General features: G+C 30.9%; 2 protein-coding genes across 3 annotated transcripts in view; both read right to left on the reverse strand.

Annotated features, from left to right (window-relative positions):
- The window catches only part of LOC101489018 (E3 ubiquitin ligase PQT3-like), an 8,786-nt gene extending 1,501 nt beyond the window's left edge, over positions 1 to 7,285 (reverse strand). The window contains exons 1-14 of one of the 2 annotated variants that reach the window (XM_012718188.3): positions 6,509 to 7,285; positions 5,826 to 5,922; positions 5,523 to 5,604; positions 5,267 to 5,436; positions 4,492 to 4,568; positions 4,328 to 4,384; positions 4,067 to 4,223; positions 3,839 to 3,987; positions 3,477 to 3,641; positions 3,082 to 3,381; positions 2,845 to 2,886; positions 2,436 to 2,697; positions 2,097 to 2,204; positions 1,663 to 1,738 (exon numbers count right to left, since the gene is read on the reverse strand). In XM_012718188.3, the coding sequence (XP_012573642.1) occupies positions 1,663 to 1,738; positions 2,097 to 2,204; positions 2,436 to 2,697; positions 2,845 to 2,886; positions 3,082 to 3,381; positions 3,477 to 3,641; positions 3,839 to 3,987; positions 4,067 to 4,223; positions 4,328 to 4,384; positions 4,492 to 4,568; positions 5,267 to 5,436; positions 5,523 to 5,604; positions 5,826 to 5,922; positions 6,509 to 6,674 (1,908 nt within the window). In that variant the 5' untranslated portion in view covers positions 6,675 to 7,285. The remainder of the gene's footprint in view (positions 1 to 1,662; positions 1,739 to 2,096; positions 2,205 to 2,435; positions 2,698 to 2,844; positions 2,887 to 3,081; positions 3,382 to 3,476; positions 3,642 to 3,838; positions 3,988 to 4,066; positions 4,224 to 4,327; positions 4,385 to 4,491; positions 4,569 to 5,266; positions 5,437 to 5,522; positions 5,605 to 5,825; positions 5,923 to 6,508) is intronic. The other variant, XM_027337125.2, reaches the window with a different exon arrangement.
- Positions 7,286 to 11,266: 3,981 nt separating this feature from the next.
- Positions 11,267 to 17,123, reverse strand: LOC101489346 (uncharacterized). The gene is made up of 10 exons (XM_004508874.4): positions 16,855 to 17,123; positions 15,931 to 15,990; positions 15,785 to 15,824; positions 14,897 to 15,075; positions 14,698 to 14,736; positions 14,470 to 14,556; positions 13,853 to 13,913; positions 13,503 to 13,627; positions 11,671 to 11,762; positions 11,267 to 11,573 (listed from the first exon to the last, which is right to left on the reverse strand). Exons 1-10 carry the CDS (start codon positions 16,900 to 16,902, stop codon positions 11,459 to 11,461), a joined length of 846 nt encoding a protein of 281 aa, XP_004508931.1. The 5' UTR covers positions 16,903 to 17,123; the 3' UTR covers positions 11,267 to 11,458.
- Positions 17,124 to 22,456: the final 5,333 nt, after the last annotated feature.

Below are 22,456 nucleotides of genomic sequence, written 5' to 3' on the forward strand. Positions count from 1 at the left end.
CCGCTCTTTATAAATTTAATTGACCCGTTATTTACCCCCATTAACTTATAAAAATGAATTTTATATAAGTTTTAACGATATTTAATAAAAATCCATTATTTTGTCACATACCACATTTTTTTAAGAATAATTATAAATTAATAGTGTGACAAGAGATCTTTCATGTCAGGGACAAAAAATTCTGTAACATCAAAACATCTTTAGAAAACACAATAGGACACTACTTTTGTGTAATCACAAGACCTGATTATAATGCAGTTAATTAAAAAAAGCAAGATGAATATATACTTTTTGCTCCAACCCCAAAATCTAGATGCAATCGTTTTTATAATAAGTTAGATTTGAATGCTCCCTGTCGAGTCTTCTAAAAATGCACACGTTGCATGTTGATTTTGGCTTAGATCCAGCTATTTTCTTAATAATCGAGTTTACAAAAAGATTAGGTTCATTCATCCTAAAAATCATACAAGTAACCAAACATAACTATGTTTTTTTTTTTACGCAACATAACTAATGATTAACGCCCCGGGTTCGGTCGGTGTCAGTAGATAATTTCAATTATTTGTTTTACGCAAGAATTCACCTTAGTCAAAGAAATCTGTGGAGCTAAAGAATCACGCCTTTACTCCAAGTTACCCAATCCTACGTGCCTCTCAACACTATTTATAATTAAATTCAGTTTTTTTAAAATAAAAATATTATTCTAACAAATAATGGAGCGTTTGTTACCCGTCGCATGTTGGATTTATGATACGAAAAATAAAAATGATGCATCAATCTATATAAAAAAAATTGGGGTGCATTAAGGTACCCCAGGCTTTCTGCTAATACAGAGAGTTGTTAGACAATAATAATGTATGCCACATGATACTTTAGCTGCCATTTGAATGAGAATCTTAAGTAAAATCCCCCACTGGCATCATTATATGAAAATTCCAAGAAGACCCACATTCCAGAAATTTGTTATTACACACATGCTACCCAACTAAATTTAAAATCAAACAATCCAAAATTTTTAGGAATCTCAAACTTGATGAACCAATTTATTCCACCCTCTTCAGAAAACATTAATTACCATCAGGACAAACCAAATGCAGAAGAAATCAACAACCATGATCTTGAAAGAATCAACAAAAACTTGTCACTTCACCCAATTAGTGTCCAAAGACAAAATGCTTCAAAAATCTAAGGTGCTAAAATATAGTCCTTCCGACACTGGACCAGTGGAGATTTAATCACAGCACTGAACCATTATTATATGCAGCTATATCATTATCATCATTTTCTTTCAACTCACTTTAAACCAATTGTTGTTGTTGACCATAAAATAATGGCGAGACAAATAGGCATCGTTCCCTCAACCATTTCATGATCAACCAGAGTATCACTTGATAAACAAATCTTTTTATCAATATACGAAACCAGAGTATCACTTGATAAACAAGTCTTTTTATCAATAAATGAAACCAGAAGAACTAATTGCCAAAGAATACTATAATTAGTCGAACAAAAATAACAAATAGGATTATGTAGTGCAATCAATGTTCTTCTGTATGCTTGAGGTTTCTGGGGAAACTTTTGGTAGAAAAACCACAAAAAGTAAAAGGCGCATAAAAGTCCACAGAGAAAGAGAGCAAAATTAAGACAATAAAAAGCACATACAGTTTTTGATTTTATTGAAGATACATCCCCAACACTGCTCACTTCCCTACCAAACTCTCGATCCTTGGATAAGTCCCTGTTCCATTAAAGAAATAAATTCATTAAAACACTGAGAAAAAAGAAACTATACATAGTTCAGTCCATGCACTACATACAATTACATGCAAAAAGAACCATGATAACATTGCACAATTAATAAACTTGGCAACAAAATCCACTAGGTAAAGAACCATGTTTGCAATTATTGAACCAAAAACTATGTCAAGAGGGGGAAAAGGCCAGTAATAAATTATCTCTAGGAATAATAAATTTCCAGATAAAATCCCAATATGTCTTGTATGTTTCCATTTTTCAGCAGTACAAAATCTAACGAACTTCTCAAACAAACATAACAGAAACACGACAAAACCATCCAAGAGAAGTTCAATTTGTACCTCTCATTTTCACGCTTCCTCCTCAACTCGGATTTTCGAGCTTCGAACTCCTCTCTACTCATAGCTGGAGGTGGAATGTTCATCCCCATACTGAACTCAGCAAGATTCCTAAACACAGTCATAATTATTATATTACAATATAAAAATTCTTGAGAAATGTATCAACATATAGTCAGACAAACAAGCAACCACGTCTACTAATGGTGGTTACTCTGCGAACTTCAAATCCCTTCCTCAGCATCAAGAAGACATAATGCTGTGTTATGTGTGTGTGAGAGGGAGAGAGAAGCTAGTCGGTAAGTGCTGAAGTTTAAATTTGAACAACATAAAATTGCTTACCCATGAGGCGGAGGCGGCATAGGAGGCATCAGGTAACCTTGCATGCCAAATGGGTCATGAGGCAGACCACCCACAAATGGCATGTCATAGGGGCCTAGACCATAACCCATCATATGCATTGGCGGACCAGCATATGGTGCCATAAATCCATCCATACAAGGTTGCATGCCATTCCAGTATGGATTATAGCCGCCAGGAGGTGGACCCATTGGCATCATATAGGTCTCAGCCCCAAGATCATGTGGGGCTTTCCATTGAAAATCTGCATGATAAGCAAAAATTATTTGCAATTACTATCCAGTTAAAGCCTTTGTATTTCAGTCCACTAAATGCAGCGCTATACAAAACCAGATCCAGGATTTTTATTTTTACAGTTTGAGATAAATGTCAGACAAAATAGTAGATTTACCATTTGCAGGCATACGGACTTTCTTCTTTTTCTTTTTCTTTCCTGCAAAGTCGAAAAATCAAATTAGAATACCCTAACAAAAAATCAACAAACTGAGTAGGTTTTTGCTGGTTCAAGAAATAGTGTCTCACTATCATCCATTTTCCACCAAATCATATTCAATAAGCACACGCATAACCACCACCACCACACAAAATAAAAATAAAAATAGGATGAAATAGCAACAGTCTACATTACCTGCCTCAGTAGGAACCAATTTTTGCTGCACTTCTTCCTCAACCACAGGGGCACTCCCTTGTGGCGCTGGTTCCTTCACACTCATAGATTCATGAGTAGCTTCAGATACATCACCAGCTCTAGGCATCTTTACATGCTCCGATGCCTGCTGTGGAGCAGAAACAGCCTTTCTTTCATCAGCTGCATCCTGTATATTTGATGTTCCGTCATTAACAGGTGAAATCTTTAGTTCTCCCTTGGAGGCAGCAGATGACGTTGGAGATGGAATCTTAGGCTGTGGACAGCGAGCAGACTCCATATCTGAAAAATAAAACTCAAATAAAAAAATGTATATATGATAAATTGATGGCCAGTGATGGTCCAAGTAAGAGTAAAATCATAATAGTTTTAATAACCTTGAATTTGAAAAGTGCTCCCAGCATTTTCAGTGCTGCTATTACCGGACTCCAGGATTCGATTGATGGTATCTCTTAGTGTCTTATTTGGTAAAAGATCATCTGCAAGAATATTCATTGCACCACATACGCACATAGACTTGGAGATAATATAGTCTCTAATACCTGATAACAATTTCAGAAGGATACAACATAACTTCAATGTAAAGCATTCAATACAATAGTTCAGGGCCAAAAATAGCATTACAACATCTAACTATTTAGTGCCTGTTTTTTAATGGGGAAGAGGGACACTGAAGACGCATTAGTATGATACTCTAATTCTAAAACCCATAAAATTACAGAAGCATAAAAACACATACATTTGTCACAGAAGCTTTTAAAACAACACTTGCTTGTTAACACGGCATCTTTCATAACATTACTGCATAAGGGGCAGTGGAGCTCAGGTGGTAGATCCCCAACAGAACGTGTAGATGGCAAGCCTTCTATTTCTTTCTCAAAAGCAGCCCTGTTTGAAAGAAAAACATAAAACTCAATTTCATGTTTGCTTATAACAGAATGGACAAGAAGAATCAAGATATACTCACTCATTTGGCTTCAAAACAGCTACTGAACCATTCGGTAAAGCATAGGAACCTTGTGGGTTTACCATCAGCATAGATCTAGGAATACCAGTAGGTTGCTTGACTCTCTTGATGTCATAATTTGGATCGCCATTTGTAGGGCAGTGCTGAATGAAATGTCCTAAACAAAAGTGAGAAGAAAAAGTAAGCTATATGAACTGACATTGGTATCCAGCATTTCATAAGCAGATGGGGATTATAAAGCTCAGAAAAATATTAACATACCAGGCACCTTGCATCTGTGACATACATAGCCTTGTGGAGGGGTTTTCCGCTCTAACCCTAACAGACCCCAGCAGGTAAATAACCATTAGTTCATCATTATATTAATATTTGTATACAAAGAAGCAAATCACTAAAAAATGTAAAGAATAATAAAAGAGAATCACCGAAACCACGTCCACCCCCCATCCGTCCACCCATGCCTCTTCCAAAACCTCTACCAGGGCCAAAATCTGAACTTTGACTGCATGCAACAAAAACATCAACATAAAACGTCATATATCCAAGAAAGCAAGTGTTATTACCAAAAGAAAGGCATTGTACAGATTTTCGGCATTTGAAATGAAACATTCTGAATGAATAAGGATGTTTTAAGCTATGATTGGATTTGATCGAATAGAAGGAATCAGAATGGAATCAAACTAGTGAAATTGATTAGAATGTTAAAATAAGTTGGATTTGAATGGAACTTAGTTGACAAGTTCATTCCATCCTTTTCCATCTAATACCGCTAGACCCCACTCCTCCATTTGGGATGTATAGGATATAACTCATTTATTCTTTATGAACTCATTTATTCTTTATGAACTCATTTGGTTCACTTCTCTAACAATAAAATGAAAACTATCCTCCATTTCATTATAAATACCCAAACATAATATGGTATTTTATCCCATCCCATCTCCTTGACTCCTTCCATTTCATCCATCATTAGAAATCCAAACATAGCATAAGTTTGGTTGGAAAACATGGAACAACTGTTCCAAAACAGGTCTTTCGGAGACGAGGAATCTCCATTTCCTCTTGAAGAGAATAAGAGAGGATACTACTCATTCTTGCAGGAGGGAAAAATTAATATTCATCTGTTTTCTTCTATCAACTGATTATACTTCAATTCCATGCACAAAACAACACACCAAATAAAGGAGAATATTTACTCACTTTTGCCAATCGAGCGCTGGAGTATCAATCAATGCCTTAATCTTACTGTCTTCATCAACATTATTTGTTGGAGGAGGAGCCTCTGGAATCAAGTTGCTCGATTGAACTGGAAGTTGATCAGGTATTGAATACAAATCATTGCCAAATTCATCCCAATCTGAATCTTCGGGCTGTTATGTAGTACAAAGTGTTCAATTCCCTAGAGAAAGCAGCTGAATTGCTTATAAAAATAAAATGAAAAGAAAAAGGAACTTACATATTTCATGGCAGACATATCATCAGCTGGCAAGCTACTGTTCGCATGATTGGATTCCACCGCGTTATTTTCCACCTTTTGTCTGCAAAAGGCAAAATACAGCTGCAACTCAAGAGCATATAATTTATCTCACATACACAAATGAACAATGTAGTTTTTGGCTGGCTCACTGTATATGGAGAAAATAAACAGAGAATGACATATGGATGACTTCCCATTTTAACAAACTAATATGCACAATGCATGATCAACAGTGAAAAATCCAACTACATAAATAATGAGATTAAAGGTTTGAGATAGTACTCTAGTTCAGTAACAATTGGTAAATGTGGCCGTCCTGGAACTCGACGAATTAACACTGAAGTATTTTTAGGTATCAACATTTCTTCATCAAGATATTCTGAAATTGCAAGAGACAGAGCAACTATAAAACACTAAAAATTGCTATTTCATGAAGCCTGGTATAAGAACTACCAAAATTCCGCAGCAAAGTTGGGTGCTTGTAATTATTACAACTAGATTGCAACCTAACTGCGAGTAGAGATTCTCTCCATTTCTTTAAATATTAAAGTTTTTGGTGCATAAAGACCTATATTTCTAAAAATTAAGGCATGTATTTAGTATAATTGGAACTTTATACAATCAAAACATTAGTAATGAATCCCTCTATTAAATTTGAGAAATAGAGAGGATCCCTACCCATCAACTTTCTATGGCTTTTAATTGTTAGGTTTTTTTTTTCTTTCTTTATTTATCTGGGGTTGTGAAGAGAAAAATACAAATCAAACCTGTTTCAGCTAATGGCAGATGAGGATTGGTAAAAATTGTGTCCTTTGAGAGGTACAGGATAACTACCACAAGTTTATCCAGGAAGCCCCTCCTCAAAGTTATTGAATATACAAAAGGTCTATTTTGAAATTTAGCAACAAATTGAAACCCAAACTCAAATTATCGCCCTAAATCACTAATTAAAAATAAGAACCAACCTTCATTGGTCTGGGCATTGGTGACCAAGAGATCAAAATCAGTACCTCTCCCTAAATGCTTGGATTGAAATATTTTTTCTTTCAAAGTACCAACAGAGATGAAAGGACCATCCATAGGAATTGAATCAAAATCTCTTGCACTTTTATGTTTATAATACACCGCCATGGTATATTTCTCTTTCTTTCTATCTCTATAAAAGAAGATTAATTCACCAAAGCAAATAACAACAAAACACAAGAGAATCAAAGGGCCTTTGAAATTAAAAAATAAAAAAAAAAATAATAATAATAACAAAAGCCCCTGTTATTCAAACTCAAAAACAAATCAAACAGTACAATAAATTCAAGCTATTTTTTTCGCTTTTTTCTTTTTTCCTAAACTTTCAAATTACTAAGGTTAGGATCGACAAATCGATCCGCCGCAACAATGAGATTCACTTCTAGAATTCTTCACGAGCGACAAATATGCAGAAACTTCGTCTTCGTAATAAAACTCAAAATCCAGAGAATTCAAACTCCTTCAAGTGAATCACACATAAATATCACAAATATCTGCGTCGGAACGGTCGAGCGTGAGAATCAGGCGAATTCAATTCCGGCGAAGCAAATCCTCTCAAATCAGAAATAACGAGAATCCATATCAACAGTAACTAGGGTTTGTGGTGAATCAAACCGAGGAGATAGAACAACAAGATTTGTTCCTTGAGCAATCAAAACCAACACGACGAGCCAGTGAAACTCCCTGATCGACGGCGTTGGAGCCTTCAAACTATAAAAGAAGATTAATTCACCAAAGCAAATAACAACAAAACACAAGAGAATCAAAGGGCCTTTGAAATTAAAAAATAAAAAAAAAAATAATAATAATAACAAAAGCCCCTGTTATTCAAACTCAAAAACAAATCAAACAGTACAATAAATTCAAGCTATTTTTTTCGCTTTTTTCTTTTTTCCTAAACTTTCAAATTACTAAGGTTAGGATCGACAAATCGATCCGCCGCAACAATGAGATTCACTTCTAGAATTCTTCACGAGCGACAAATATGCAGAAACTTCGTCTTCGTAATAAAACTCAAAATCCAGAGAATTCAAACTCCTTCAAGTGAATCACACATAAATATCACAAATATCTGCGTCGGAACGGTCGAGCGTGAGAATCAGGCGAATTCAATTCCGGCGAAGCAAATCCTCTCAAATCAGAAATAACGAGAATCCATATCAACAGTAACTAGGGTTTGTGGTGAATCAAACCGAGGAGATAGAACAACAAGATTTGTTCCTTGAGCAATCAAAACCAACACGACGAGCCAGTGAAACTCCCTGATCGACGGCGTTGGAGCCTTCAAATGAGAATCGCGAACGTCTTCATCTTCTTCTTCTTCTTCTTCTTCTTGCGTCGAAGTAACGGAAATATGAATTGATTTAGGAGAAAGGCGAAGCAGATCGGAAAACGGTTGCGGAGAAATGAAGAAGAAAATGATAGAGTGATTTGAATAAATAGGGTTAGGGTTGGGAAAGTTAGAGAGAAGTAAGAATAGAAACTACTAGAAAGGACGAAGATGGAGCGAAAAGAGAGTGGGAATTATGGGACTCACGAGACAGAGGGTGTGGTGCGGTCTTCCGATACAAGAACTGCTATTAAAGCACATTGCGTGGAAGTGCCTTATTTGTACTCGCTGTTTTCTGCGCGTAAAACCACGTCTCCGCGTTACTCTTTTTTTGTGTGACGGAACGTCTTGGCGTTACTTGTCTTTCCGAATTTTCCATGGTTAACATTTTTACTTGCTCTCCATCCGCCTCATTTTGTTCCACTTTGTCCTATTTCATGTTGGAGTCTATGAAACTATTTCGATTATAACCATTTTTATATATCATTGCATATTTTAAATTTGATATCTCGATTGTCTTATATTAAAATCTATCTCAATTATACATAAATATGTTCTCATATAATCAATCTAATCTACCTTAAAAATATTAATTGTAAGACTTATTTATTATTTTACATAATTATAATAAGAATTAAAATATTTATATTATAATTCTATTAGTTTAATAAAAATACATTCTCAGTCATTCCATAAGATTTTATGATATTGCCATATATATTTATTTTATAACTGTAATAATGAATTATTATTTTATTGTTTTTTATTTAAAATAGCTAATATTAATTAATAATTAATGATTAATTTTGTTACACATAGAAATTAAACTAATGACCGACATTCTTCTCACTTTAACTCCTCAAACTACTTTATGACTCTTAAGAGAGTCATTATCTTGTTGTTAAAAGATAATAGAGTTTATAATATTATTGCAAGTTCCTTGTAAATATTTTTCTAGTTATGGTGATTATTAATTGTGGAAATTGTAAGAGCTTGAAAATTTCAAATAAAATATTGATAAGTGTTCTCGTGATATTTGTTAGTGATTTTGATGTAACTAAATATCACTAGAAGGAGGGGTTGAATAGGGATTTTACTGTTTAAAAAATATTTTTCAAGTATTTTGAAATGATATCCTCTCTGAGAGGATGTGAACTCGACGATGGTTATTTAAACCTTTGAATATGTACTGAGTAAAAGAAAGAGAAAACGAAGAGAATGACACACACAACTTTTATACTAGTTCACCCAATGAAGGCTATAAGTTCAGTCCTCATATACTTGTGACATTTAACTAATGATAAAACTGATCAACCTCTCATAGAGGATGATTACACTTTGTGTATTCTTTAGCCTCACCAAACTTACAATCTTGTTTCTAACAAGTTCCAACTATTTCTAAGTGCAACTCACTTGGAAATTACAATGTAATATGAATAAGATTGTTTCTCTTTACTTATACACTTTCTCAGAAGATATTTCAAAGATCTAGTGTAGGATTATAAAAAGTATAAAGAGATGATGGATATTGCTCTTGATGACTTTAAGATGCTTATCTTTTTATGCAATGTTGTTGTGTCTTTGATGATGAAGAGTTTGCTGCCTTTCATAGAAGTCTTATGATGATCTTTTCATGTGATAAGCTCTTTATGACCGTTGGAAATTTAATCAAAAAGTCCAAGGTTTTCATCATAATTATAGAATTGTCATCCAATTGTCCTTAAACACATTCAGTCCACCCTCGAGCATGAGGATCAACCTCCTTGGAACTTGATATTGAGTTGTCCTTTTATTTTCTCATTCTTCAAGACATATAAGACTATATCTTTGACTTTGTGGGCTACAACCTTTCTGAAAGTTGAAGGGCTAGGTCGTTTTCATCTTTTAAGAGTGATGTTGACAATAGAGAACCATCCTCTTACACAGTACTGTCATTCTTTTGCACATGGTTCAGAGTTCCTTTCTTCAAGATATGTGAAGGCTTCTATTTTTGCTTGTTTGTTGTTGCATTTATGTAGATTGACTCTACATTGTTTTTAATCATACAAGAATGATATATAGATCTGCTTTTAGCCTTTGCACATGATAGGATGAGTTGCTTTCAACTTTGGGAATGATGTGGACTTTATAGAACCATCCTCCAACCTAGTACTGTCATCCTCTTACATCGTACTGGCCATCCTTGTACCTATTATTTTGCCTTTTGGCTACTTTATATCAAATGCTTTATTTATTAATTCTTTAATATTGTTTCGCCTTTCTTTAATGAATAAAAAACATCTGTATTATTGAGGATGAGATTTTTGCAATTTGAAGCTTCATCCTCTTTACGAGATCATCCTCTGGTATACCAATCTTCCATATTTGAATCAGATTTTTCTCCTTTGTCTTAATGATTAATAACCTGTTTTCTTATATGAATTCACTCAAAAGCACATATTATTCATTAAACACAATCATAATCTTTTAAACAATTTTGTTATCATTAAAACCATTAGAGAGATTTTGTCTCAACAGATTTAAATATAGAAATATAAAAAATTAATGCATTTTACGTTTTAAAAGTTTAAATTATTATTTTTTTAATTTTTTTTTATTCTTTAATAAATACATTTGTTAACTTGACCTAAATTTCAAATTCAAATCTCCTTGTTCAACTTCTAATATTCTTTATTGATCGCTAAACTCTTACAATTGGGAACGGCTTAATAAGAGAAACCATTTGTTGCCCTTGGCCTAAATTTTAAATTCACATCCCCTTATTCAACTTCTAGCATTTTTTATTGATCGTTAAACACTCTTATCATTGGAGGCAGCTCAATAAAAGAAGCTATTTGTTGCCCTTGACCTCCATTCCATATTCAGAAGGAATATGAGAGCTTTGGTGGCTAAAAAGTAGATAAATTTGTCACAAAAGAGAATTTTTAGACTAGAGGAAAAATTTATGAATATTAATTATCTTTATTGTTTAAAATACTATTAAAATTTTAATTTAGAATTTTTTTAAAATAATTTATTAATTTTAAGTCTAAAATTTTCAAAAGCAAAGTTGAATGTGATAGATTGATAATATAACAAATATTGAGGCATCAAATTTAATTTAAATTATAAATAGTTTGTGATCATACTATTTTCCATTGATTTTAATTCTTTTACATCATATATATAATTCCTTACAACCAACCTATTGAAAATATGATTTTATACGGTGAGTTATTCACAATAATTAAATCATTAGAGATATTTAACTCTAATCATAATTATCATTAAAATTATGCTGCAAATAGTTGGTGTGTTGATAATATAAAAACTTTTACATTGACGGAACACGACAATTAATCTCTAAAAAATATTCACCGAAATGATATAATTGAAAATCTGAAAACAATCCAATAATTTATCGTAGAACGGTAAAGTCGTTCAAATCGATTGGTCTACTTAGATTTTTAAAATATGGCAAAGATGATCTGCCAAGAAGAAATCCGATATTAACAGAGGAATCCAGAGCACCTATAATTATCAGGGTAAAAGTAAAACTACAACAGAAAATAAAAAGTGAAATTCATACATCTGTCAATAATAATGAAGATACAATGACAACATATGCCATGAAAAAGAAAATGGCAATCTGTATGAAAAACTTTGGATTTTCCCTCATGTTTGGGGATGTCACCGCCCTGAAAAATCAAACAACGAATATGGTAATGTCACTGAGCAATGCATGACAGTAATTCAATTGATGTTGTGACACTTTGTTACTAGCAGATTGATTACCTAGCAATTCGCTGAGAGAAACGGGGAAAGGGTAAACTTTGTATGAACACGATTCCTGGTCCAGTTAGAAGAGCTGTTACCGCATTGTCGCCCTGTAATTTAAAGATCACATCACAAGCATATAACTAACACTCTCGGGAAAATTAAGATGCATTTTGAAAGATTACTAATACATTAAGAATCTAAGATCAAGGGAGACACGGTGGCCCCATAAGTAAAATACTATGCAACGTACCAAAGTTGGTTGTATCATCCCCAATTTCTTTTTACTGTATCATTAAATCTAAATTATTTCTGGTCTAATAATAATCAATTTAAATCTAAATCATTCTTAATAGTTTGACCTATAACTTTCTCCATTTTCCCTCTACTTCTATGTTTTGTGTAAGTTGCACTCATTATTATTAGAATTTTCTAAAAGTCTTCTCCACATGTCAAAATCAATTCAGGTGAGACTAACGTTTTTCTCACAATGAGTTTTATGATATTTTCTCTCTAATCATTTCTTGTCTTGTGCATATACTCATCCCTAGTAACATACCTCTCATCTTTGCAGCATTGAGTTTTTTTTATTTATTTTTTTTGCTCTATCCCGTCTCACATTTGGTCTCACAAACCTTTACTTCACTTATAGTTGTTCAGAAAAAATTTCTCTTAAACTTTAGTGGTACTTTCCCATCACAAATTATAACCTGAGTTTCATCTACTCTGTTTGAGTCTTATGCTTTACATTTCCTTATATTTTCCATGACCGTATTAAATATTTTGAAGATTCTTTTCTAATCTTAAAAATTAAGTCTCTAACAAAAAAAAAAAGGAGTAAAATAAATTTTAGCCCTTATAGAATTTCAAAATTTTATTTTTAGTCCCTATAAAACAATTCTCAACTTTTTAGTTCCTAAAAAAAATTTATTCACTTTTAGTCCTTATTTTGAAATGTTTTTTTGTAAAAAAAATAATATTTTTAGTCCTTAAAAAAGTCTCTATAAATCAAAATAGAAACTAAAAGTGAATAAAACAAATTTTCACACTTAGTTTGTTATATTGTAAAAAAGAAAAAAAATTGGGACCCTCACAATTGAGGGCTTGTGCTATTAAAATGTTTACACAGCCCAATAGTTTCCCAAATACTCTCCATCATCCAAAATGATTGACCCAAGATGCTTAAACTATGAAACAAGTGTTATGACATGTTTTACTTCGTTGATTTTCTCATGAAGGCTACCACTAGTACTTTTTAAAAAAGAAAAATGGGAAATTGATAGAAACCATTAAAGGAAATGAACAATTTTTTTGAATGATTGAAGGAAGAACTCTCCCACCTATTGGGATGAGGCTTGGTTGTTGTTGTTGATTGAAGAAAGAATTCTCATAAACTCTCTAATTCCCTTGGGATGGAGTTTTAGGAAGAGAAGGGAAAGGGTTATGATAATCCCTTCCCTTGTGTTGGAAGTATTGGGAAGAATTAGAGGAACTTTTTAAAATCTTTTGAAGTCCACCTTTACTATTTTTTTGAAGTTCCCCCATATTATTTTTGGGGGAAGGGGGTGAAAGGGAGAGAATTACCTCCTTTTGGGGTTAACCCAAATAGATTACGAAGTGCTAACTTCTATTTTCACCAACCACTACGAAAACATAAATGCACTTCTATTTTCACCAACCACAACGAAAACATAAATGTAAATTTTGACGTAAACAGTTGAATAAAAATTTCGAATTGCTACTGCAACAACCAAGCACATTTAATGAGCCCACACAAAAAAGACTCAGTCACGAGAGCAGGATTTACCGTGGAACAGGAAAATACTACTTCAGAAATAGAAGCTACTTACCCCAAACATTGTCCTTCTTGCGGGACCATTATATTTTATTTGGATATCGACTGTACTCGTCACAGCAACAATGCAAGAAACATCCACAGCTAGAACTTCACCAACCTCAAGAATTTTCTGTACAACTAACAATGAAGAGAATCCAAAAGAGTACTCCAATGAGAAATACTATAGGAGTACAGTAATTAAAAAATAAATAATAATAATACTCCAAAGGTAGACATTAGACCTTAATCAGAATGGTGTTTAAAATAGCAAGATGGACTGGGAAGGAGGAAAGAGTTGCAACCGAAACAAAAAAATATACAGCAATAATGCTATAAGTATGTATATCAGTCAAGAAAATATACCAGATCCACCGCCTAGTATGAATGCGAGCCCTCGACCAGATAGCTTCTGCCTCAAGAATACCTATAATACGAAAATAGTCTTAGAGAAATAATATATATACATGACAAGGAGACTTTAACTTCTTTCACATGTACTTGCCAATAGAAAACATAATATGTTAGAAGAAATATGATTATGATAGAGTTTATAATGACTTTTAAGGATAAATCACAAAAAAGAATATTAAACCTAAAAAGTCATGTACTATATGTGGTGGTAGATTATATGGTAGAACCATACTAACTAAAAGCGAAGTGTTAAAAGAAATAGCTTATGGTTTATGAGCAAAAATTTGTGCATCAATTACACCAATATGTGGACAAGTAACTCATCCTAAGAACATTTTCCCATGTCCACAGTACCTTTTGGTACTACAAACACAATTCAATGTAGACATTGCAGCGTACACAGATTGTCACATCATTGAGTGCAAGTACATTGTCCATTTCATGTGATATATATCACAATGAAACAATAATATTCAAAACAGAAAACTAAAGTTGCTTCTCTGACAAGTAACCAAGTTTAAGTTATTAGAAAATTACAGGAAACGGCACATTTATCACAAATATCTCACCTCAGCACCAGCAACAATATTACGTCCCCTCTGATCAACTGTGTTGCTGACCTTCACATCATTGACCGAGCACAAAAATGCATCAGGCTACACAAAAATCAAAATAAAGTTATGTTTGTATTCCGGTCCTTAGATTAAAAAAGTAATAATTACCAACCAGTAAACCCATAGAAATCGAATTTTGGTATTTGAAATCAATTTGAACAACTGAAAGCAAATTAGACATACCTGACACAGAATCTCTCCATCAAACACTGCCAAATCAATCTGTATCGAATAAGCATCAGGCACATAGTCACATATGAAAATAATTTGAGTCAGATAGATACAAATATATGTTTACAAATGATGAATTTTGAGATTTAATTAAAACCAGAAGAGGAGTAACAATCCATTATTTAAACAATTTAGAGAGGTAAGTACAAACCGGGAGAATTCTTGCAAAATAAGGCGCAGCAATTCCAACAAATCCATCACTTGGTCCAGAATTGCGAACAACAATATTAGTTATAGTTTTGCCAAACAACCATTGCCATATGCCAACTTCATTTTCTGGAAGGTAGGCATTTTCCATTTCAACTGATCCAGACATAAAGCACATGGAACCTACAATTGCCATAGCAAACATATTCAATTAAAAATATTGATAGGTGCGCTCCACAATTCCAACGGTGAGTTATGTATACATAGAGGCTGAAATATGTGCGTGTTGTCATATGTACCACCATATTCAAAAAAGATGTTACAGTGAGGAATATTAATAAAATGCCAAAAAAAAAATTATCTGCACATCTCCTATTGCAGTAAAAGTTACTTGGATTCAGGCTAACTCATACTTGATGAAACTTGTTCGTTTAATAAGAGAATCACAAACATGCTTACATGCAAGCTTGTGGAACGGCAAGTCATAAAAGAATTAATAAACTAGGGAATTATTATTCAATCATTGTCTATCAGGGAAATAATTTAAACTGTGAAGGTTTTGAGCAAATAAGAACTTTATATTTGGACCCAAAAAAACAATTAAATATATGCAAATCAATTTGTTATTTCATCCCCAAATGATGCTCAAATCATGACCAGTATTAGCCATGTTGAACAGACAAACATCAGGATGAAAAATAGACCCTACGCCTCCATTGCAAGCATTATTATATATAGAATCATGTTTGCGCCAATACCATATTCAAGCATGTGACCTATATTTACAATTCAAAATGATAGAGCATGGAATTTTCATCTAAAAAGTCTGCAAAGAAAGATCATCAGTGAAAAAGTTCTCAAGACCTGTGAATAAAAATACCCAGCAGCTTACCAGGCTTTGCGATGATTTTTTCTTGTGGCTTCAACATTATCTGTGTTGCAAGAACCAAATGACAAACAATGTTACATAACTGTTGATAATATAAAAAAGAAAGACAGAAAAGATTGACATGTAAGACTCAGGAGAGTGACATATACCTGAACCACCTGAGCTTCACCCCCTAAAATCTGAAAAGGGGTTATTGCATCTTGCTGGCTCTAAACAACATTACAAGAAAGAATTCATCATGAGATTGTGAAGAATATTTAACAAGAGCAAATGAAAACTGTATAATGTCAGTATTTCGTTTTCTCCCCTTTTTATGATAGAATTCTATCCCTAAAATAAGTTCAGGGATACCGAGAGTTGAGACACCCTTAATAAGCAATGCTCAGAAAAGGATAATATTTTTGGCATCACATGCAGATATATGAATCAAAATACCAACAAAACTGCCTTTTTCTTTAATTAGGTAGAACGTTAGGATTACTAGTGAACTCTACACGTTTTCTTGCACCTGTTTTGCTAGTTATGAGAGGTTAACTGCTCCTTCCTTACACTTAGAAAGGCAACTCTTTCACTGAGACCAGTATGCGTGAAAATAAAACACACTCATTTATCAATTTTAACATCACACAAACCTAGTCCAGATTTTTTTATAAAAATAAAAAATAAAATAAAAACTTTTAGACAAATTCATTTTGCACATTACAAAGAAAATATATAAGCTCCGTCACCACAAAGGAGTAAATTACCACGTTCCTGAACTCAAACAGAACTTTGTCGATCATACAATGAAGCTTTTCTTTTTTAATCATGATCATCAATGAAGCTAACTTATCAAACTAACTAAAAAAGCAATATTAATCGCAAAATCTCAGTACATATAAAATAAACATAAATCAAAGTTCTGGAAACTCCAATTTCAAAAATGTCACCCTAGCTAACAATTTATTAATGTAATAAACACATTAATTTAGTATTCAAACTCATCTAAGCTATCACATAATCTAGGTTAACAGAAGCAGGTGATCGAAGCCAATAAATTTTCTATAAAAAAGAAAAATAATAAATTCAAGTACCTGATAAACATAAGGCTGAAAAGGCGTTGAGAAAAATGGCGCAGCCATGGCTAAATTAAACAAGGATTATTTCGAAGTTACCAAAGACAAAGACGGTGGATTGAATTTACAGATCGAACGTAAAATTCCACTAAAATAAATGGTATTTTCAGATCTGGTTAACAATTGAGTGCCATAATGCTAACAGGTTTGATTCAGAAGAAGAAGATGATGATGGATTGGGTTGTTTGGGTTCGGGGTTCTGTGAGTTATGCTCTGTTCTTCTTCTTTTTTTTTTTTACCGCTTCGTATATGCGTGTGTCGTTGAATTTGTTGGGTACACGTGTTTTGATCTGACGTGGCTTTTTCGTATTGGGTGGATCGTTCGTCTTGATTTGGCTTATTGTTTATTGGATTTAAATTGAAGCACATAAATTTATTTCGAAAAACAGAGTTACTTCGTTTCAAAATGAAAGGAGTATCAGAAAGTGAAAATTGCTTGTCTCCGATTGCAACCAGTACCCCCACATGTCTACATTAATTATAATGAAATTTATTATTTATTTTAAAATAAAAATTCTACATATAAAATAAAAATTAGTAATAATTTTTATGGGAGATTATTAAAAAAACATTATTGTTCTTTGATTTAGGTTTGAAAATAAAGATAATGAAGTACGACAATTTTCAAGACTTAGTTTTTTTTAGAGTTTATTTTTAGATTATTACTTAAATATATTTAATATTTTGTCTCAAAATAATTAAATTATTTGATAATTCTACAAATATTAAATAAAAAATATAAATATAAAAAAGAAAACTATTAAATTAATTTTTTTTAATTATTAGTGTGTTATTAACATTATAAATACATGTAAAAAATATTGCATTGAAAATTATATAAGTAATATTAATTAAATATACAATTGGAAAAAAGTCCATTAAAAATTGAAATGGTCAATTATTGTGAGACAATTTTTTTTTACAAATGAATCAATTATTTTGAAATAGATGGAGTATTATCTTACAATTCATTAAAAAAAGATTTCCCTTAAACAAAGATCATTAATGCAATGAAGAGTGAAACAAATTACATAATTTCTCGTTCAGCAATAAGAAGATCTTGAGATACGCAAGTGATTTTTGTTGAAATAAAGTCTATGGTTTTAGTGAATGTTATTAATTTTGAAATATTGTGTCTCTATTTTTATTTTTTTGTTACAAACCACGTGAAATTTATTTTTTACCTTTTAAACCTAACGCATTCAAAATTTAAAAGTACTCTCATATTTTGTATCTCTTATCTAAAGTTGTTGATCAACCACTTATTGATTATCTCCAATACACATGCCAAAAGAAGTGTACCATTGATTTGCCAAAAAAAAAAATGCATAAATATTGCAATTAATATACTTAATTAGAGGAGGTCATCGTTGAGTAATTTGATGTACATATTATTGGATAGAGTTTAGGTTTTCAGTGTCTCTCACTCCAGACAATCTTGTTCAATTGAATAGTATGTGACTTCTCTCTTATATCAACTATAAAGTTAGCTAAAACCACGTATCAATGTTAGTTGTTGATTGAATTAATTACATCTTAAGTGATGTGTGCATTGTAAGCACGGTCGTTATTGTACAAGTTATATGTGTTGATTATTTGTAACATCAATTAAATCTTAGATATATTTATATGATGATGAAATAGGTAAGTACATTTTTCTTTTAATTAATGTTAATCCCACAATTATATATATAGTGTCATAATAGTTAATATAATATGGGACATGGGCGATGACATTTTCTGCAATGTCAAGTCCATAAAGTATTCAAATTAATCAAGGAGATGTTTTTATCCGTAAGTTAGATTTTAAATCTCCCTATATCTTCTAACTCTCCACCCCTTCCTCTCTCAAATGAAGACATATGATAAAACACAAAAATAGAGTGATACAAAAATGGACGATCCTTGAAAAAAATATCACAAAATTAACTTTTCACAATTAAAAAAAAAAACATCAAATCATGTATCTACATTTTAATGACATCAATAGAGATTACATTATCATAAATTACATGGAGATCATCAATGAAAATTTTAAACACTCCGTTGAAAGAGAGAATTTTTACGAGAAAATGTAAATTTTCAATGTGATTCAAAATTCTAATCATATAAAATATATTTTGTTTGGATAATAAATCTTGAGAATTTTTAAAATCAAATAACTTCACAAGGTATTTTGACAAAGTTAATTCTAGAAAATTTCAATGTCACCTAAAAATAAATAATTTGAAATTATATCAATTTATTATTTTGTCCTTTTATGTTTTGGATTTGCACGTTAATTTCTATATTTTTTCAATTTTTTAGTAAATTGGACTCTAAATTTTTTCATATTTTTCAATTGGTCGTTAAATGATTTAAAAATTGTCCCTCAATTTTTTCAAAATTTCAATTGTGTCGCCAGTTTAAAATTTTCAAATATACCTCGAAACTTTAAGAATTTACAAAAATGTATAATTTTAAATATACAATTGTCCCAATTAAACAATAAATTTTATAAATGAACATTATGTGTTTGAAAATTTAGAATTGTTAAAATTTTAAATTTCTTATAAATTGAGCTACTCGTCCTCTCAAGGACAAGTTAAAAGACATAATTGAAGGATAAATTTGAGTTAAAAATAGTCAAAGTATAAGTTAAATCCATAAATAAATTAAGTACCAACAATGTATTTAAAATTTTTTGGTCTTGCTAATAAGTATCTTAAAGACATGTTTTTTAAGTAAAAATATAGTGTAAAAGACATTGTATGATTAGTTTGATATCCCAATTATGTTGACATCATAAGTCAATTACATATCATTTGTAATACTCTAAAATATTATTAAAATTAAAATAAAATAGATAAATACAAAATTATTGGGAGGACTATACCAAACCCAAGAAAATAGTCATAAATGATACAAATTACTATCTTGTTAAAAAACTTTATCAAAAAAATCTAGAGGGATAAAATCACAATGTGGAAAAAAAAACATTAAACATCGATATAAATTAGTAAAATCCATATTCAAGAAGTTCGATCTTATTTCTATTTAAAACATCTAAAATAGTAGAATGAATAATATTCGACCAATGAGTGTTAACAATTTGAAACACTAAATTAGTAATCATGTAAGCATATTGATTACCTTTTTCAAAAATATGAGAGATAAAAAATCTAATTATTTTAACCATTTCAAAATAATCAAGTTATCTATATCTAATAGATCAAATAACGGGACTATTATTCATGAAAGTCAAATTTACCATTTGAGGATCAGATTTAATCTATAGAAAATATCATTGATTCTTGTAAGTTGTTTCAATAACAACTATAATTATCAAATGTTGAACATGCAATGTAATTGTAATTCCCAAATTTATAGTGAAACAATATAGGAAAGCAACAAAGTTTTCCTTAAATATACCTTCACAAGTAGCAGACCCAACAACAACTCTATTATAATTATATTTAATTGAGGAAAATGCTAAATCACTTCCTTCATAATAAGAATCTTATGAAGTTATGATGATGAATTTTAACATGAAAGGATTTGAGAATTTAAAATTGATGCAATAAAATTAAATAATGTACTATAATTAGTTGTAAGATAAACATACATTAACAATGTTATATCAACGACAATGTAAAAAGTAAAACTCATGCCATTAAAACAAGTTTGATTACTCCAATACTAAAATGTGTCTATAGTAAAAAAATGGCGTTCAGGTATAAATAATTATATATTTTGTATAGGAAGGAATACTTTTAAACATTTGAAATAATAAATACACAGATTTCAAAATACTACTATTATATTTAAGTTTTTAACAAACACTCTTAGACTGCACTTTTTTTTTTACTAAACTTTGTGCAGCTATGCTAACCACTATTAAAAAGTCACAAGAGGCATACACAAGGTTTCTCCCAAAATGAGCTCAACAACTCAACTTGTGCAACATAACCACGTCCAAAAACTGGGTTTTTTTTTTTGGTATTACCCTTAATAAATTATTATTTAAGTACTAAATTACCACTATTTTATAATTAAGTATTAAATATATCACTTTTTTTAAATGTAAAAATCATTTTTCAATACACCTATTTTTTATATGCTTTTTTCTTTTAAAGAGAGAAGGAGAATCGATTTTCACCATACCGATTTTTTAATATGCACTTATTATTATTATTTTAACTAGGAAATATAGTTATTTGTTTACTATTTGTATAATTTTTTTATTAACAATGCTATTTAGTACAAAAGAGAACAATGCATAAATATATAAAATTTGACTAATAACTATACGTGAGATAGTGGATAATTATAATTTATAAATGTGAGATAATATCACATATTATTCTTTTCTTTTATAATAACGAATACAAATTTTCCTTTCTTTATTTTAATTAAATAATTAAGATAAGTTTCATCGATTATTATTTTAATTAAGTAAATAAATACAAAGTTAATTATTTTTATAATAATTATCTAATTAAATTTTACTTTTATTAAGTAAAATTAAAAATTTTAAATAAATTGGAGCTCGTAAAAATAACAAAATTTAATTAAACAATAAAAATACAGATACAAAATAAGTGAAAATAAAATAAATACAAAATTTATTACAATTAACTAATTTCATCGAGAACATTTATTCTTGTTATGTCTCTTATTCCAAATTAATATACACCCGCATTTAGTTAAATTTTGTTATTTTTATGGGCTATATTTTATTTAATTTTTTTAATAATTACTTAATGAAAGTAAAATTTAATTAAAAAATTATTATAAAAATAATTAACTTTGTATTTTATTATTTAATTAAAATAATAATTAATGAAACTTACTTAATTATTTAATTAAAATAAAGAAACAAAAATGGTTACTTATTGTTATAAAAGAGAAGAATAATATGTAGCATTATTTCACATTTATAAATTATAACTACCGACACTCTTTGACGTATGGTTATGTCATCAATCAAATCTTCTATATTTGTGGATTCTTATCGTTTGTACTAAACAGCATAACTAATAAAAAAAATATTTACACTTTCACGTATGGTTATGTCATCAATCAAATCTTCTATATTTGTGGATTCTTATCGTTTGTACTAAACAGCATAACTAATAAAAAAAATATTTACAAATAATTAACAAATACCAATATTTCCTAGTTATAAATAAATAAGTGTCCATTGGGAAATTTATGTGGTGATAACCGATTTTCATTCTCTCCTAAAAAAAGAATTTCATATGAGAAATTGGTGTATTAAAAAATGACTTATTGCCTTACAAAATGAAAAGAGTGGTATATTGGTACTTGTAAAGTAGCAAAAGATTGGTACTTAAATAATTTTTTGGTGGTAATATAAAAAAAAAGTGCAATGTTCTCTAGTATATTAAACAAAGTGTCGCGCTAACTAGTGTCCTTATTTAGTATCAGAGATATTGAATATATGAGCTTGATCTTGAGTATGCTAGTATTTAAGAGGAGATGTAATAATGTGATCCCTCTGTCAACGTCTTGTCAATGGGGTGTACCTGCACACATTCCGACAATCAAATAATAATTT

This window comes from Cicer arietinum, chromosome 7 (assembly GCF_000331145.2).
Source record: "Cicer arietinum cultivar CDC Frontier isolate Library 1 chromosome 7, Cicar.CDCFrontier_v2.0, whole genome shotgun sequence".
Taxonomy (NCBI): Eukaryota; Viridiplantae; Streptophyta; class Magnoliopsida; order Fabales; family Fabaceae; genus Cicer; species Cicer arietinum.

Bases quoted from the DNA above. Each gene is read 5' to 3' on its own strand.
- LOC101489346 (XM_004508874.4), bottom strand. From the start codon at position 16,902: ATGGCTGCGCCATTTTTCTCAACGCCTTTTCAGCCTTATGTTTATCAG. The intron at 14,557-14,697 runs GTATGTCTAATT...ATTTTTGTGTAG, and splicing joins ATGGAGAGATTCTGTGTCAG to CCTGATGCATTTTTGTGCTC. The intron at 13,914-14,469 runs GTGAGATATTTG...TTCGTATTATAG, and splicing joins ATATTGTTGCTGGTGCTGAG to GTATTCTTGAGGCAGAAGCT.